The following is a 17549-nucleotide window of genomic DNA, read 5'->3' as shown; positions in this document are numbered from 1 at the left end:
GGAAGGGAGCTGGAGGAAGCTGGGAGAGCTGTCAGACAACAGACCTTCACAGGCCTGATTTCCATGAAGAAGAGAGGGTAGGAAGAGTCTTAGACTGTAGTGCAGTCTAAGAAAGTTCATCAAAGCTGATGGGGGAGTCATTGAGCCAAAGCCACTCATCAAAGGAGGGTGACTTACAGGAATGGGCCATCTTAGTATTCTTGTTAGGCTCAGTTGGTGGCTGAGAACAGCCTGTGGGAAGCATGGCCTCAGTGCAAACTCCTGGTAGATTCAGAGCATAGCAGTGGGGCCTTAGTCAATTACACTTCTGCAGTAGGAGGTCTGAGAGGCACATTTTCATGGCCACCACAAGTCCCTATTAACCAGGACTTTAAGCAGCACCTTTTCCTTCCTCCTTCAACCCTATAGTGATAGTTCAAAAATACAAGTTATATATAACTTTTTTTTCTGTTTCAGCTGTTCATAGACACTGATGCAAAGAGTCAAATTCACTGCATGCATACATGGAAAAAAAAAGTGAATTCAATTTCTCCAGAGACCGTGAATTGTCTCCTCTTCATCCCACCCACTACTCTTGCCTACTAGCAATATTGGTTCATCAGTCAATGGAAAGAGGCAGCTAGTAGACAGGGACATAGTTCTTCACCTTTCCCAAGTATTTGGTAACTACCTTAATTGCCATGTACTCTGATGAGGAGACTTGAAATCTTCTTCCAAATCCACAATGCTCCTTTGATCCAGGAATTTCACCAATATCATTAATATCACACACAAGTAAAATTTTGCTGAAGATAATTCAAAGGCAATTGTAGTACATTGACAGGGAACTGGTAGAAATTAAGAAGAGCACGTGGAACAATGGATATTATTGCTGGTGTCAGATGGATCTTGGCCAAAAGCAGAGAATACCAGAAAGATGTTTACCTGCGTTTTATTGCCTATGCAAAGGCATTCAACTTTGTGGATCATAAGAAATTATGGATAATATTGTGAAGAATGGGAATTCCAGAACACTTAATTGTGCTCATGAGGAACCTGTACATAGACTAAGAAGCAGTCATTTGAACAGAACAAGGGGATACTGCCTGCTTTAAAATCAGGAAAGGTGTGTATCAGTGTTGTATCCTTTCACCATACTTATTCAGTCAATATGCTGAACACAGTCTAAGGAGCTGGACCATATGAAGAAGAATGTGGCATCAGGACTGGAGGAAGGTTCATTGACAACCTGTGATACGCAGATGACACAGCTTTGTTTGTTGAAAGCGAAGAGGACTTGAAGCACTTACACTTCAACATAAAGAAAACAAAAACCGTCATGACTGCACCAAAAAGCAACATCACAATAAATGGAGAAAACATTGAAGTTGTCAAGAATTTCATTTTACTTGGATCCACAATCAATACCCACGGAAGCAGCAGTCAAGAAATCAAAGGACATATTGGATTGGGCAAATCTGCTGCAGAAGACCTCTTTAAAATGTTGAAGAGCAAAGATGTCACTTTGAGGACTAAGGTGCATCTGACCCAAGCCATGCTGTTTTGAGTCACCTCATACGCATGGGAAAGCTGGTCAATGAATAAGGAAGACCAAAGAAGAACTGGTGCCTTTGAATTATGGTGTTGGTGAAGAATATTGAATAACCACGGGCTGCCAGAAGAATGAACAAATCTGTCTTGGAAGAAGTACAGTCAGAATACTCCTTAGAAGCTAGGATGGCAAGACTTCATCTCACATACTTTGGATATGTTATCAGGCGGGACCAGTCCCTGGAGAAGGACATCATGCTTGGAGGAGGGTCATAGAAAGAGTAGGAAGACCCTCAACCAAATGGATTGGCACAGTGGGTGCAACGATGAGCTCAAGCATAGCAATGACTGTGAGGATGGTGCAGGACTAGGTAGCGCTTGGTTCTGCTGTGCATAGAGTTGCTATGAGTTGGAACAGACTCCATGTCAACTAACAATGACCACAACAACAACAATTTCACCATCTCAGCCAACTGTTTCACAGAATTGCTACCAACGCTGAAAGATTGCGTTTTACTTTAAATTGTGCATCTATGAAGTTATGTTATTAGTGGATAAAGAGATGACTCAGAAGCCAAATTTCTCATCAATTTGTAAAAGAACAATGGGTAACTAGTGTTGATTAAGTGCCTATTTCGTGCCAGGCATGGTGGTGAGTACTTTGCATAGATCATTTCTTTTAACTTCATATCAACCCTCATTTTTTGCCTCATTTTATGCATTAAGCACAAACCCATTTTACAAATTAAGCACAGTGAGCAAGGGGAGAGGGATTTGCCTAGGGCTGAGTCCAGGTCTTCGGACTCCAAGTCTGGTGTTCCTTCTGGCCCCATGTTTTCTGACCCATACATTGACTTAAGAACATTAACTAAGGGTTCTGGCTTGAAGCAGAACTTTGTTTTCTATCTACCAAAAGTTCTGGAGTAAATGAGAGGTATTATGGATTGAATTGTGTCCCCCCAAAAATATGTGTTGTAAATCCTAACCTCTATGCCCATGGTTATAATCCCATTTGGGAATGGGTTGTCTTTGTTATGTTAATGAGACAGAATTAGTGTAGGTTTTTTTTTTTTTTTTTTAATATCTTGAGTCAGTCTCTTTTGAGATGTAAAAGAGATTAAACAAGTAAGAGAGCAGAGGAAAGATGGGATAAGATAGAGGCCAAGATGCATGGAAATTTCCAAGGAACCAGGAAGCAGAAGCTGAAGGGACAAGGACCTTCCTCCAGAGCCAAGAGAGAGAAAGACTTCCTCTAGATCCGGCACTCTGAATTCTAACTTCTAGCTTCCTCAACTGTGAGGAAATAAATTTCTGTTTGTTAAGGCCACTGCGATATTTCATAGCAGTACTAGCTATCTAAGAGGTGAAAACCGAAGGGAATATTTCTTTTCCTCTCCCCATATCACTCTGACTGAAGTACCAAAGCACCAAGGCTGATAGTGCCAGAGCAATTCTGAGAGGTCCTTGTTCCCTGTTCCTGGGTGGTTCTCTGGTCTCCATTCCAAATGGCCGTAGGCAGTTTTCATTGATATTTTTTAGCCACTGGGCAGCATTTAAGATTTTACTGTTGAATAAACTACTTAGAGAATGAGGAAGTGGCATCTCTCTTTGAAACTTTTTGCCTTTTAAACTTTCTCTTTCACATATAGCCTACGCAAGTGAAGTCATTAAGAGGAAGGATACTGTAAAGTGAGACAAACAGAAATTCCACCAGCCTCCAGATATCGTTATGTGTCATAACTCTGCCAAGGTCTGTGAGCTTTAGCTTTAGATTGGCTCAGCAGCTTCCAGGGGAACCAGCTCAAGGCTTTGCTCTGCACCAGGCTGAAGATGACTGACTGTGAGTTTGGATACATTTACAAGCTGGTCCAGGACTATCTGAAGTACGTCCTGCAGATACCACAACCTGCAGCTGGTTCAAGCAAAACGTCCAGAGTGTTACAAAATGTGGCTTTCTCAGTTCAAAAAGAAGTTGAAAAGAATTTGAAACCCTGCTTGGACAATTTTGTTGTCATCTCCATCGATACCGCCCAAACAATATTCAAGCAAGTGATGGAAAAGGAATTTGAAGATGGCATCATTAACTGGGGAAGAATTGTGACCATATTTGCATTTGGAGGTATTCTCATCAAGAAACTTCTAAGGGAGCGAATTGCCCCAGATGTGGATACTTACAAGAAGATTTCTTCTTTCGTTGCTGAGTTCATAGTGGATAACACAGCAGAGTGGATAAGGCAAAACGGAGGCTGGGTATGTGTGATGAAAATATTTTTCATTATTCTTTACTGTGAAATAGGAATTGACAGATTCCTTACTAATTAAAAAAAAAAATCTACCTAAGGATTCTATTTTCCTTGGGTGGTGGTTTATTTTAAATTTCTTTTTTTAGTTTTTAAAATAAAAATGACTTTCTGGTTCATTTTCATTTCGATGAATCCTAGAAGATTATAGCTGAAAAACCCTTGTGTTTTCAGTTTTCATTCCTAACAGTGACAGTACAGAATAGCACAGTGCAGTCCCAGTAATGAGGTTGGGGGCTAATAAAGCACCTTTCTAATGCATCTTCTGAACAGCAAAGGTATTCTAATCTAGGACTTAGCTTTTACTAAGTTTGTCATGGGAGTCCCTGGGTGGTGCAAACAGTCAAAGTGCTTGGGTGCTAACTGAAAGTTTAGATGTTCGAGTCTACCCACAGGCACCTCAGAAGAGAGGCCTGGTGGTCTACTTCCAAAAAAATCAGTCATGGAAAACCCTCTAGGGCACAGTTCTACTCTGACACATGTGTGCTTGTCATGAGTTGGGGGTGACTCAGTGGAGACTTTTTTTTAAAGGTTGTCATGACAGCATAGGATTAAAACAAAACTGTTACATTTATTTTTTGTTGCAAAATACCGGTGGAAATTTTTGCAAATTCGTTACTTACAAATGGATTTTTTCTTTTTTTCTGTTTTTTAATACAGCAAATTCTGGGCTGTTAAAGTTTATTGACAAAAATAACGCACAGTACCCTGCTGTGACTTAGTAGCCAAAACAATCTTTATTCGAGGATTTTCAAATAAAGAATTTCAAATAAAAATTTACTTTATTATCTGCTAATATTACTGAGTGCCTCAAAAAGCCAAGACCATATGGGGCCCTATATTGGAACTCGTGTTGATAAGTTGGTAAGAATGCACCTTCAGGTGTAGCTTTCCTTTATGTTCCAATACACTTAATACTTAATTTTTTAAAAATAATTTTTAATTAGGTAAGTTATGCATGAATATATTTGCTTTAGAAAAAAAGCTAAAACTTCACAGACAAGCACTTATACCCTCTCTTCAACCTCCAATACTGCAAAACATGCCTCTTGAATATATATATATATATATTTTTTGCCTGTAAAACAAGCCTATTGAATATATCCACAACAAATAGTCCTTTTTTGTAAACATTTTTGTATGTATAAATAAAGAGTACCCAAAAAAACCAAACCCAGCACCGTCGAGTCTATTCCGACTCATAGCGACCCTATTAACCTGGTACTTATTCTGAAACTCACTTTTTCTACTCGAGCATATTTAAAACAGTGTTTTTAAAAATGCTATATGTATTCTGTTGCATGTAAATGCCATTGACTGGCCATTTCTACATAATGGCAATTTAATTTCCAGTTTGCTATCACAAACAACACTTCACTGAATAACTTTATATATGTCTTCCCTGTACACATGTGTTTCTCTAGGGTGGATAGTGGGATAGAGAATTGCTGGGACATGGTGTATGTACATTTTATTAGTTTCCCTAGATCCTTGCTCTCCAACAGGTCCCTGGGTGCAGCAGTTTGTGCTTGACTACTAACCTAAAGGTTGGCAGTTTGAACCCACCCAGCTGCACCACAGAAGAAAGGCCTGGTGATCTGCTTCTGAAAAGATTACAGTGAAGAAAACCCTATGGAGCAGTTCTACTCTGTAACACATGGGGTCACCATGAGTAAGGACAGCCTGGACGGCAGTGTTTTTTTTTTTTCTCTCCAAAGTGGCTCTACCGAGTTACACTCCCATCAGCAGCTTATCACGTACCCAACGCTTCCCGTCACCACAACGAATGCTGTTGTTTGGTGCTGTTGAGTAGGCCTCTGACTCACGGCAACCTCATGCACAATGAACAAATGCACCATCCCGACGGGTTGTGGATCCGACTGTTGTGATCCAAAGGCTTTCCGATGGCCGATTTTTGGAAGTAGATTGCCAGGACTTTCCTCCTAGTCTGACTTAGTCTGGAAGCTCTGCTGAAATGTGTACGGCATTATAGCAATACGCAATGACAGTCAGGTGGTGGCTATGCGTAAGGTACATTGGCTGGGAATCCAATACAGTCTCTTGTTTGGAAGGTGATAATTCTACTACTGATCCACCACTGCTCTCCGCCAATGTTAACCAAATTCACTGCCGTCAAGTTGATTCCAACTCATAGAGACCCTACAGGACAGAGCAGAACTGCCCCACAGGGTTTCCAAGGAGTGCCTGGTGGATTCAAACTGTGGCAGCAATCTGTCAAAACTTTCCCATACTGTGGGGTTAAAGAAATGTATTTAGTCTATCTTGCTGTTTTAACTTGTGTTTCCTGGATTACTAATGAAATTAAGCAACTGTTTTTTTTTTTTTTTTGGCTCATACAGAAACTAAGTCTATTTTTTCTTCTTTAAAAAAAAAAAAAAAACACCTCATTGTGGAGAAGCCCCTCCCCCTTCCCCTAAGGGCCGGAGGCTGTGAAACCAAAGGAGGTTGTGAAAGATAGCTGGAAAATCAAGTACAAGGGGGTGGGGACAGAGACTATCTTGTCACCCTTAACACTGCCCAACCAAGTGGGGTGGAAGGGAAGGGGGAGTGAAGAGCTGCATTTCCATGACAACCACTTGCCTACCCCTTATGTTGGTGGAAAGAAGGGAGAAGGCCCTTAAGTCTTCCTGGAGGCTTTCCCCTCTCAAGACTTCAAGTAGTGGTTAACAGTCAGGCCTAGCTGTGGGGGAAGAGAGGCCATGGCAGGAAGCCTAGGTGGAGGGGCATCCCACTCATGCCTTGGCCTTGCGGCCTCTGTGACTAATGCTAGAGCCAGCCAGGTCCCACCAAGCTAGCGGGGGCCAGGCTTGCAGCGTGGAGTCCCTTCCTCTTCCTCCTCCTCACCTGAGGCTTCAGCCTCAGGCTCTTCTACAGAACCCTCAGGCCCCAGGGTGCTTGGGGGCTGAGGACGGCCTTGCTTTGCCTGCCCAGGACCCCAACCAATTGGAGCCCCTGCACGTTTGCGAGGCACTTCTCAGTTTCTAGTTGTGGGGCTAGAGACTCTGGATGCAGGCAGGTCGAGTGCAGTTTTGGGGTGAACGAGGTCGCGGGAGGAGTCAATTCCAACCCACCTGGCTCATTCTCCACTAAATCCAGGTCATCTTGAATTACAGCCACCACCATGGACCCTTCACTCTTAACGTCCCCGCAGTCCCTCTGCTTCAAGTCACAGACAAGCCAGGAGGGTGAGGGGGCAGCCTCTATCTTTATCAGAAAAACTGCCTTCACTGTCCACCTGGCCCTGCGGTTGCTTCTGCCTCCCCAGTCCACAGCTCTCAAGGACAGAAGAGCTATCATGGTCCAAGACAGGGAGCTGACTAGGCCAAGGTGATGGTGGATTCTTGGGTGGTCGGCCCCGCTTGCACTTGGATGGGGACATTGAAATGGTGATCGTGGTGACAGTGTTGGCGACAGAAGCAGGACAGGCTAGGAGTAGTGGGAAGTATGGCAAAGGTGGTGGTAGTGGGAGTGGCTGTGTCCAACTCTCTAAGTTGCCATCCCCTGGAGAAGAAATGGTCCCAGGGATGGGCAAATCTCTGCCTTAGGAGGCCAGCCACGCCTTCTTTTCTCTACAGGTGACAAGATGATGGGCTCGGGTTTGTGAATTGACTGGGGTCCAAGAGGGTGGGGCCCAGGAATAAGCTGGGGTCCTACAGCAGATTCTGCAGTAATGAGGGTCTCTGCCCCAGGGACTGGGGCAGCCTGTCAGTTTTTCCCTTAGAGGTGGATGAGGGTGAGATTAAGCATCTTTTCATGTGCTTACTGCTCATTTTTATTTCTTGTTTAGAGAATTGCTTGTTTATATCTTTTGGCCGTTTCCTATTATTTTGTCTTTTTCATATTGATTTGTAGAATTTCTTTGCATATTCTGGCTACCAATTATTTTTATATATGTTGCAGATACCTTCTAGTTTGTCTTTTAAAACTACAGATGTCTTTGGTTATTATAAAAGTTGTGAAGTTTGATATAATCAAAGTTATTAATCTTTTACTTGAAGTCTTCTACATTTTTTGTCTTATTTAAGGTCTTTCTGCACAATAATGGGCCTGAAGCAACCACTGTCCTTTCTCAATCATCCTATTCCTCCTGGGACTCAGCCTGGCTTGGGGCTGGGTAGAGCATGTGAGATGCTTGGTCATGCCTTCTTCTAGCTGGCTGTGGAAAGCTATACTAAAGGACTGATGGAGGAGCTCAGGCTGTTGAACAAAGGTCAGCAGTTCGAATCTACGAGCTGCTCCTTGGAAACTCTATGGGGTAGTTCTATTCCATCCTGTAGGGTCACTGTGAGTCGAAATTGACTCCACGGCAATGGGTTTGGGTTTTTATATAGGTTTCAGCTGGAGGCAAAAGTTCTCTAGTATGGAGGCTCATAGGTGAGCCTGTAGAGAAATACTAGTTTGCAAGCTCTGTGTAGGCAAGGACTGTATTCTGAGTGCCTACCATGGTACTTGGAACAAATACCCACTGCTGTCGAGTCGATTCCGACTCATAGCGACCCTATAGGACAAAGAACAAATAGGCAGTTAATAAATGTTACTTAAAAATTCACGTTCTTAACAATAAATCTTGTGAGCTCCTGGAACTCATCACCAGTGGAGGGTGTGAAATCGTCTCTGAGAAATTCTTGATGTGTATTCTTCTTTCAGGGGGTGGTACAGGTGTATGGTGTGAGTATGGCAGGATGAACCGATCCTGAGTACGGATGTAATTAGACGCGTGCGCACACACACGAATGCACATAAACACTCTCACTGTCACTCTGTCTTCACAAAGCAGGATTTTCTTCCCTTTATGCAGATTATAAGCTCTTCGCCTTTACACCTGAATATCTTAGTTTGTAGACATGATAGAAACACCCTTTAAGATGTCATTTCAAAGCAACCTGATATTCCTTTTCTGGCTTGCATGTGACATTGATTCTGTTAATTATGGGCAGTGTTTTTTGAGTCAGTATATACTGGCATATTCGGAGCCCTGGTGGCACAGTGGTCAAGAGCTTGGCTGCTAACCAAAAGGTCAGCAGTTTGAATCCACTGGTTGCTCCTTGGAAACCCTGTGGGGCAGTTCTACCCTGTCCTATAGGGTTGCTATAAGTTGAAATCAAATCGATGGCGATGGGCTATACTGGCACGGCAAATTGACATCTTCTTTTCACAGCGATGTTGATGAATCTGCTCACATCAATGAATGTACGCTAGGATGATTCACTGTAGGGGGAAATGGCACAGTCTCATGCCTATGCTAGCAGAGTCAGATGTTTCACACAGAGGAAAAGAGTAGAAAAGGCATTCACAACTTTACCAAGATACAAGAACAACCTTCTTGCTTTCTACCCTTTTGGATAAAACTCAAAAACCACTGATCATAAAGTACACAATCTACTATCCTGTCTATAACCCATTAATCTGTTGCCATTGAGTTGATTCTGACTGATAGTGACCCTACAGGACCCAGTAGAACTGCCCCATAAGATTTCCAAGGCATTTAATCTTAACAGAAGCAGACTGCCTCATCTTTCTCCCTCGGGGAGGCTGGTGGGTTCAAACCACTAACCTTTCAGGTTAGTGCACCACCAGGGCTCCATATCCTGTCTATGTTGTTAGGTGCTGTCAAGTCTGTTCCGACTCATGGTTACCCTACATACAACAGAATGAAACATTACTCAGTCCTGTGCCATCTTCACAATCATTGCTATGCTTGAGCCCATCATTGCAGCCACGGTGTCAGTTCATTTCATTGAAGGTCTTCCTCTCTTTCTCTGACACTTTATTTTACCAAACGTGATGTCCTTCTCCAGGGACTGGTCCCTCCCGATAACACGTCCAGAGTACGTGAGATGAAGTCTTGCCATCCTTGCTTCTAAGGAGCATTCTGGCTGTACTTCTTCTGAGACAGATTTGTTCATTCTTCTGGCAGCCCATGGTATATTCAGTATTCTTTGCCAGCACCATAATTGAAAGGTATCAATTCTTCTTTGGTCTTCCTTATTCATTGTACAACTTTCACATGCATATAAGGCGACTAAAAATACCATGGCTCGGGTCAGGTGCACCTTAGTCTTCTAGGTGATGTCTTTGCTCTTCAACACTTTAAAGAGGTCCTTTGCAGCAGATTTACCCGATGCAACGCGTCTTTTGATTTCTTGACTGCTGCTTCTGTGGGCATTGATTGTGGATCCAAGTAAAATGAAATCCCTGACAACTTCAATCTTTTCTCCATTTATCATGATGTTGCTTATTGTCTATAATCATCCATATTTGTTTGACATGGGCTCCAAATTATAAATGCATGGCTATAATGAAAGATGAGAAGACCATTTGGCCTACAACCAGAGAATACAATAATTTAATTACATTTTAAAAGTGGTTCAAAAATGTGGTATGTAAGGAACAGCATAGATGTTAAGAATATGATCTCTGAGTCAGACAGATCTGGGTTCATTTTCTGGCTCCAGTGCTTACTACATGTGTGACATGAACAAGTTGTTTGACTTTCCTAAGCCTTGTTTCTTCACCTGCAAAACAGGAGAATAATCTACCTATCTCCTTGGACCAGCATAAGGATTAAATCAGTATATATATTATATAGTATAGTATACTATAACATAACATAAAATATAAAATATAATATATAATGGGGATTCATACGCTCATTCTTTATTTTCTTTCTCATGTCATCAGCTTGAGTCATTTTTCTTTCCTTCACTCTCTCTCTCGTTTGCTGCTTCTCATCTCTTTTTCTTCCTCTTTCCCAGTGACTATTACTTTGTCCTGTCACCTCTGCCAGTCTGAAGTGCTGAAAATGGATGAGCTCTCACAAGATCTGAGAAGCTGTGCTACTTTTCAGCTGTCTTCAGCATTCATTAAGGATGATTCTTAAACTCATTAGAATGTGCTTAAGACAAAACTCAAGTCTTACCCCTTGGGATCACCCTTCCTTTTGAGCTAGGTGGCTTTCCTACTTTCTCCCCCTTTGATAAAATATTCTCCAATGCCTGTGCTAGTGAAGTGCAATGAACACTCGACACTCAGCTCCACAGTGGAGCAATCATGTCTATTTAATGTACCATTGTATACCCCATATGCAGTACAGGGCCTATTGCATAGAAGGCACTCAACAAATATTTGTTGAGGAAATAACTGAGTGAGCTAACATTGAGTAACATTGAAATTGGAGGTTTATCCATTCATCTGCTGATGGGCACTTAGGTTGCTTCCATATTTTTGCTATTGTGAATAATGCTGCTATAAACATGGGTGTGCACATATGTGTTCGTATCACGGCTCTTATTTCTCTGTGATATATACCTAGTAGTGGGATTGCTGGATCATGAGGTATCTCTATTTCTAACTTTTTAAGGGAGCACCATGCCACTTTCTACAGTGGTTGTACCATTTTGCAATCCCACCAGCAGTGTGTGATAGTTCCAGTCTCCCCACACCCTGCAAGCATTTGTTGTTTTCTGTTTTTGATCACTGCCATTTTTGCTGGGGTGAGATGATATCTCATTGTTGTTTTGATTTGCATCTCTCTAATAGCTAATGATTGTGAATATCCCTTCATACATTTGTTGGCCGTCTGAATGTTGTCTTTGGTGAAGTGACTGTTCGTGTCCTTTGCCCAATTTTTAAAACTGGGTTGTTTGTATTTTTGTTGTTGAGGTGTTGAAGTTTTCTATACATTTTAGAGATTAGTCCCTTGTCAGATATGTCATTGCAAAAAATTTTTTCCCAGTTTATACTGTCTCTTTTTACCCTTTTGGAGAAGTATTTTGAGGTGCATAAGTGTTTACTTTTTAGGAGTCCCCCATTGTTTAGTTTATCTTCTGGTGCTTGTCCATTTTTAGTTATGTTTGATAGTCTATTTATGCCATAATTTAGGGCCTTTAGGCTTGCCCCCATTTTTTCCCATGATCTTTATAGTTTTAGGTTTTCCATTGAAGTCTTTGATCCACCTTGAGTTAGTTTTTGTATATGGTGTGAGGTATGGATCCTGTTTCATTTTTTTGGCAAATGGGTATCCAGTTGTGCCAGCACCATTTGTTAAAGAGACCATCTCCTCCCCATTTAATGGATTTTGGCCCTTTGTCAAAGATCAGCTGTCCATAGGTGGATGGATTTACTTCTGGGTTCTCAATTCTGTTCTGTTTGTCTATGTGTCTATTGTTGGTCCAGTACCAGGCTGTTTTGACTACCATGGCTGTATAGTAGGTTCTGAGATTGGGAAGTGTGAGGCTTCTTCCTTTATTCTTCTTCTTCGGTAGTGCTTTGCTTATTGGGGGTCTCTTTCATTTCCATATAAAATTGGTGATTAGTTTTTCCATTTCTTTAAAAAATGTTGAAGGAATCTGGATTGGGATGCATCTATAGATTGCTTTGGGTGGCATTGACATTTTCACAATGCTAAGTCTTCCTATCCATGAGCATGGTATGTTCTTCCATTTATGTAGGTCTCTTTTGGTTTCTTGCAGTAGTGTTTTGTAGTTTTCTTTGTGTAAGTCTTTTACTTCCCTGGTTAGGTTTATTCCTAAGTATTTAATCTTTTTGGTCTATTGTAAATGGTATTGTTTTCCTGATTTCCTTTTCAGAGTTCTTTATGTAAGGGGAGAGGAATCTAACTGATTTTTGTATGTTGATCTTGTATCCTGCCACTTTGCTGAATCCTTCTATTAGTTCCAGTGACTTTCTTGTAGAATCTCTGGGATTTTCTATGTATAGGATCATATCTTCTGCAAATAGGGATAGTTTTACTTCTTCCTTACCAATTTGGGCACTTTTATTTTTCTTTATTCCCTTATTGCTCTGGCTAGGACTTCCAGTACAATATTGAATAGGAGTGGTGATAAAGGGCATCCTTGTCTGGTTTGTGTTCTCAGAGGGAATGCTTTCAGTTTCTCTACATTAAGAATAATAGTATATATTTACTTTCATATAATAGTTTTAAGAAACAAATAGCATCATTAAAGGGAATGTTTTTTAAAAAGAAGAAAAATTACTCCACCACCTTAACATACCCACATATCCACATATGCACATTATATGAAATTACAGTTAAGGTGTGCATGGAAGTTTTTTTTTTAACATAACATTGTATTATAAATATTTGCAACACTGCCTCACATATTCTATGTTAACATTTCTAATGGCTACAGAATATTCCACCAATTCGATGCATCATAGTTTGATTAACCAATTTGAAATTGCTAGATATTCAGGTTGTTTTCCATTTTCTTCTCTTAGAAAAAATGCTTCAATATTGAACAAGGATATGGATTTTCCTCATGTTTGAGAAAACTGTCTCCTGATAAATTTTTAACAATGGAATTACTTTTCATAAGATATGAGTATAATTATGCTATTCATACATATTGGAATACATAGCACTTCCCCAAAACATTGTGTTAATGTAACAAGGTCAAAACAGCCTTACACTGGGATTGGGTGGTACTATTAAAAATAATGAAAAGAGACTTAAAATTATAAGGTGAGTTTAATAGGTTTCAAAAACAATAAAATTGTATCAAAATGTGAATTTCTTTGACCGCTAGTAATGTTGAATTTTTTTCCCCATATACTTGTTAATGATTCATAGCTCTGTCTCCAGTAGAGTTTGCTTTTTCAACTATTGAGGGCTTGATGACTTTTTCTTGTATATGAATGAACTGTTTCATGGTAAATGTAAATATTTTCCTAGTCTGTTCTTTCAATATTTACTTATTTTTTCTTTTTATTGTGATTTAGGCCAAAGTTTACAGAGCAAATTAGTTTCTCGTTCAACAATTTATACACAAATTGTTTTGTGACATTGGTTGCAATCCCTGCAGTGTGTCAACACTCTCCCCTTCTCCAACTCGGGTTACCCATTTCATTCATCCCATTTTCTTGTCTCTTGCTGCCTTCTCATCTTTGCTTTTGCACAGTTAATTTTAGTTTTTTACAGTTTTTAATCTTCATACAATTGAATTTTTCAATTTTTTCCTTCGTTTGCTCTCTTTACTTTAGAAATTGAATGTCCATAAAAACATGACATGTTAACTGCTCAGTCATAATTGACCATTATCATTTTCAAAATAATAAAAAATCATCTTAGAGTATCTGAGTATACTTGCCAAATATGGAATTTATGAAAATGAACAATGAAGTGGATGAGAATTTAGAACTTACGGGAAATGTGTGAGTGTGTAAGGGCAAGAGGGGAAAAGGATGAAGAAAAGGGAACGATTTCTTCTTTCTGTTAGGGCATGACAGCATATGTCTCCCACCACAGAGAAAGAGCATGACCTATGCTTAACACATAGGCAGCAGCTGGCTTTCTTGAACAATCTTTCAAACAGAAAGTGCCCCTGACTGGTGTTAATTTTCTTTGCCAGTGATGTTCATGGAGATGACTCCAAGTCACTAAAGAGCTTCCAAGCCACTTCCACACATCAGAGATATGCTCTATTTACTTTTTGGTATTAGGCATACTAGGTTAGGCCTTGAAGACATCTTTGTAACCCCCAAATTTGGAACTCTCTAGATGTAAGGCAAATGTTTGCTGGATGAACATTTAAAAAAATAATTTTCATTATTTTCTAATCCTTTTGGCAGTTGTTTGGAAATTTGTAGTTGAAGTAATGGAGTGGAAAGGACAGTGGAAAGGTCCAGGCACTAAGAAGTTGGGTAACCTTAGCAACTTATTCTTTCTTTCTGGGCCTCACTTTCCTCACTGGTAAAAATAAGAGAGAGCGTTAGACTGGTTGATTTCACAGCTACTTTTTAGTGAAGATACTCTATAATTATAAATAGCAAATTAATTAAATAGAGTGTCCACTTTACTGGGGTAGCCTTTTTTAAAATAAAACTACATCTCATCAAAAATAAAATGAACTGTAATAGAAGCAATTAATAACCTTTTCATAGGCTCTAAGGCACTGACTTAATCTGGATTTACTGTGACTTCTCATAAGTTTCAGTACAAAGCAGTTTACAAACATTAACTTATATTTCAATGCTAGACAGCTGAGAACTAAAGAGAAAGAAAAAAAATGAGACTATCCTTCAGAACTGTGTTATCCAATACAGTAGCCACGAGTCTGCGGCTATTTAGCAGTTGACGTGTGGCTAGTCTGAATTGAGATATGCTCTCAGTACAAAGTACACATTGGATTTTGAAGATTTGGTATGATAAAAAGTAATGTAAATATCTCACTAATAATTTTTATATCGATTACCTGTTGAAATGATATTTTGATAAATTAAAATATTTAAAGAATAATTTTGCCTATTTCTTTTTACTTTTTAAAATGTGACTACTAAAAAATTAAAATTACATATGTAGCTTATATTACATTTCTATTGTACAGTGCTGCCCTAGAAGGATCTAGAAGGGAGATACAATCTACTGCCTTCAAGTTGATTCCAACTCATAGCAACCCTACAGGACAGAGTAGAACTGCCCCATAGGGTTTCCAAGGCTGTAAATGTTTATTGAAGCAGACTGCCACATCTTTCTCCCACAGAGCTACTGGTTTTGAACCACTGACCTGTCAGTTAGCATTCAAGCACTTTAACCAATGCACCATAATAATGATGAACAGAATAAAATTAGTGAAAGTACAGAGAAGATACTCTTTGCATTATTAAAATGAAAGTTTTTTTTTTTTGCTTTTTAGTCCAGCAAACTTAGTTTTCACTGATGTTAAATTTATTCTCTTACAGGAAAATGGCTTTGTGAAGAAGTTTGAACCTAGGTCTGGCTGGCTGACTTTTCTGGAAGTTACAGGAAAGATTTGTGAAATGTTATTTCTCCTGAAGCAATACTATTGACTGAAAAGCACACTCCATGTTGTGAAACCTGCCTAATTTTCCTGACTCTTGCAAGAACTATTGCCAACACTTATAAATAAACAACTTGATGATGTAACTTGACTTCCCAGAGTTATGGAGATTTTGTATAATTTTCAATTTTAACAATAAACTATGTGTTTGTCTCTCTATATAATTTGTGTCCTACTTTTTTGGCTCTGCCTGGAAGTCCAACAAAAGGGTAAAGCAAAATACAGGAGTTAGGTATTGAATTAAGGGGATAATGACCAATCTTTAGGTCCGCAAATTTGGTTCCAATATGGGAACACTGTATCTTGTTCTTGACCTCTCACCCTTCCTTTTCTTCCCACAATGTAACTCCGTGGGGCTGGGATTAAAGTTGTTGATGGATCTAATAAAAAAAAAAAACAGAGCCCCTCCCTCTCAGTCATGCATATTATCACAGCAGATTTGTTAATTAATGCTTTACCTCTGAGGTATGTGTATTAACGACAGGAATTAGGACACTTGGACAAGTCAGTAGGGAAATATTTTTGGTACAGTTAGCTTTGGCATACTTCTCAAATCCCATCTGAGAGACAACTACGTATGCCACCTGGGGTTTGCGTCTATTAAGGGCAGGGTAGGATTCAACATTTTCTTTTACCTCTTGCTGCCATGTATCCCCCTTCTCCCCCCACACCCTAAGTTTTAATTCATTTTTGCTTTAATCAGAGCTAAGTGGTGAGAATGAATAGTCATGAATGGACATAACAGGAAGCACGTATACAGGTATTGCTACCTGGAATACATTTATACAAGAAACCTCAAAGCAAGGCATTTGCTCTAGAATGACCTCTTAACAAAGTGACATTGAGAAATCAGTGACTATTTTTGGTTTGGTCTATGACCTGGACTTTCAAACTGTAGTTTGCTATGTGTTCTGTTTATTACTTAGAAAAAAAAAAGGCTTTTATGAACCTCAACTTTTACCTCATGCCATATACAAACATTAACTTGAAACACATCTAAATGTAAATGAAAACTGTAAAACTTCTGGAAGAAAGCATGAGAGAAAATCTTCACAATTTTGGGGTAGGCAAAGATTTCTTAGATAGAACACAAAAAGTTCGAATCACACACGTGCACATACACACAAATGATAATTTGAACCTTATCAAAATTTTAAAATTCCAGTCTCAAAAAGACACTGTAAAGAATTCGAAAGGGGCCATATAAATTATACCTCAATAAAACTGTTAAAAAAAAAAAAAGGCAAGCCACAGAAAGGGAGAGAATATATACCACACTTATGTCTGACAAAAGACTTGTATCCACAGTATATACAGTGCTCTTACAAGCCAATAGCAAGATGACCATCAACCTAATTTTAAAAGATCTGAACAGACACTTCACAAAAGAAGTTATACAAATGGCCAACACCCATGGAAAAGATGCTAGCACCATTGGACATCAGGGAGATGCACATTAAAACCACAATGAAAGGCCATTAAACACCCTCCAGAAAGGCTAGAATGAAAAAGATCGACAATAGCAAGCCTTGAAGGAGATGTGGAGCAACTGAAATTCTCATACACTTCTGGTGATAATGTAAAGTTGTCCAACCACTCCGGAAAACAGTCTGACAATTTCTTATAAACATAAACTTACCATAAATTTATTGCTGTTGAGTCAGTTTTGACTCACAGAGACCCTATAGGACAGAGTAGAGCTGCCCCACAGGGTTTCCAAGGCTGTACTCTTTATAGAAGCAGATTGCCACATCTTTCTCCGTTGGAGTGGCTAGTAGGTTCCAACTGCTGACCTGTCAGTTAGCAGGTGAGTGCTTTAACCACTAGACTACCAGGGACCCTTATACTTACCATAAACCCATTGCCACTGAGTCATTTC

General features: G+C 39.8%; 1 protein-coding gene across 1 annotated transcript; it reads left to right on the top strand.

Annotated features, from left to right (window-relative positions):
• The first annotated feature begins 3208 nt into the window (after window positions 1-3208).
• BCL2A1 (BCL2 related protein A1) lies at window positions 3209-15761 on the top strand. The gene is made up of 2 exons (XM_049852538.1): window positions 3209-3780; window positions 15552-15761. Exons 1-2 carry the CDS (start codon window positions 3361-3363, stop codon window positions 15657-15659), a joined length of 528 nt encoding a protein of 175 aa, XP_049708495.1. The 5' UTR covers window positions 3209-3360; the 3' UTR covers window positions 15660-15761.
• Window positions 15762-17549: the final 1788 nt, after the last annotated feature.

This window comes from Elephas maximus, chromosome 13, assembly GCF_024166365.1.
Source record: "Elephas maximus indicus isolate mEleMax1 chromosome 13, mEleMax1 primary haplotype, whole genome shotgun sequence".
Classification (NCBI taxonomy): Eukaryota; Metazoa; Chordata; class Mammalia; order Proboscidea; family Elephantidae; genus Elephas; species Elephas maximus.
The sequence above is the reverse complement of the archived record's forward strand: the minus strand, read 5'-3'. Positions and strand labels throughout refer to the sequence as shown.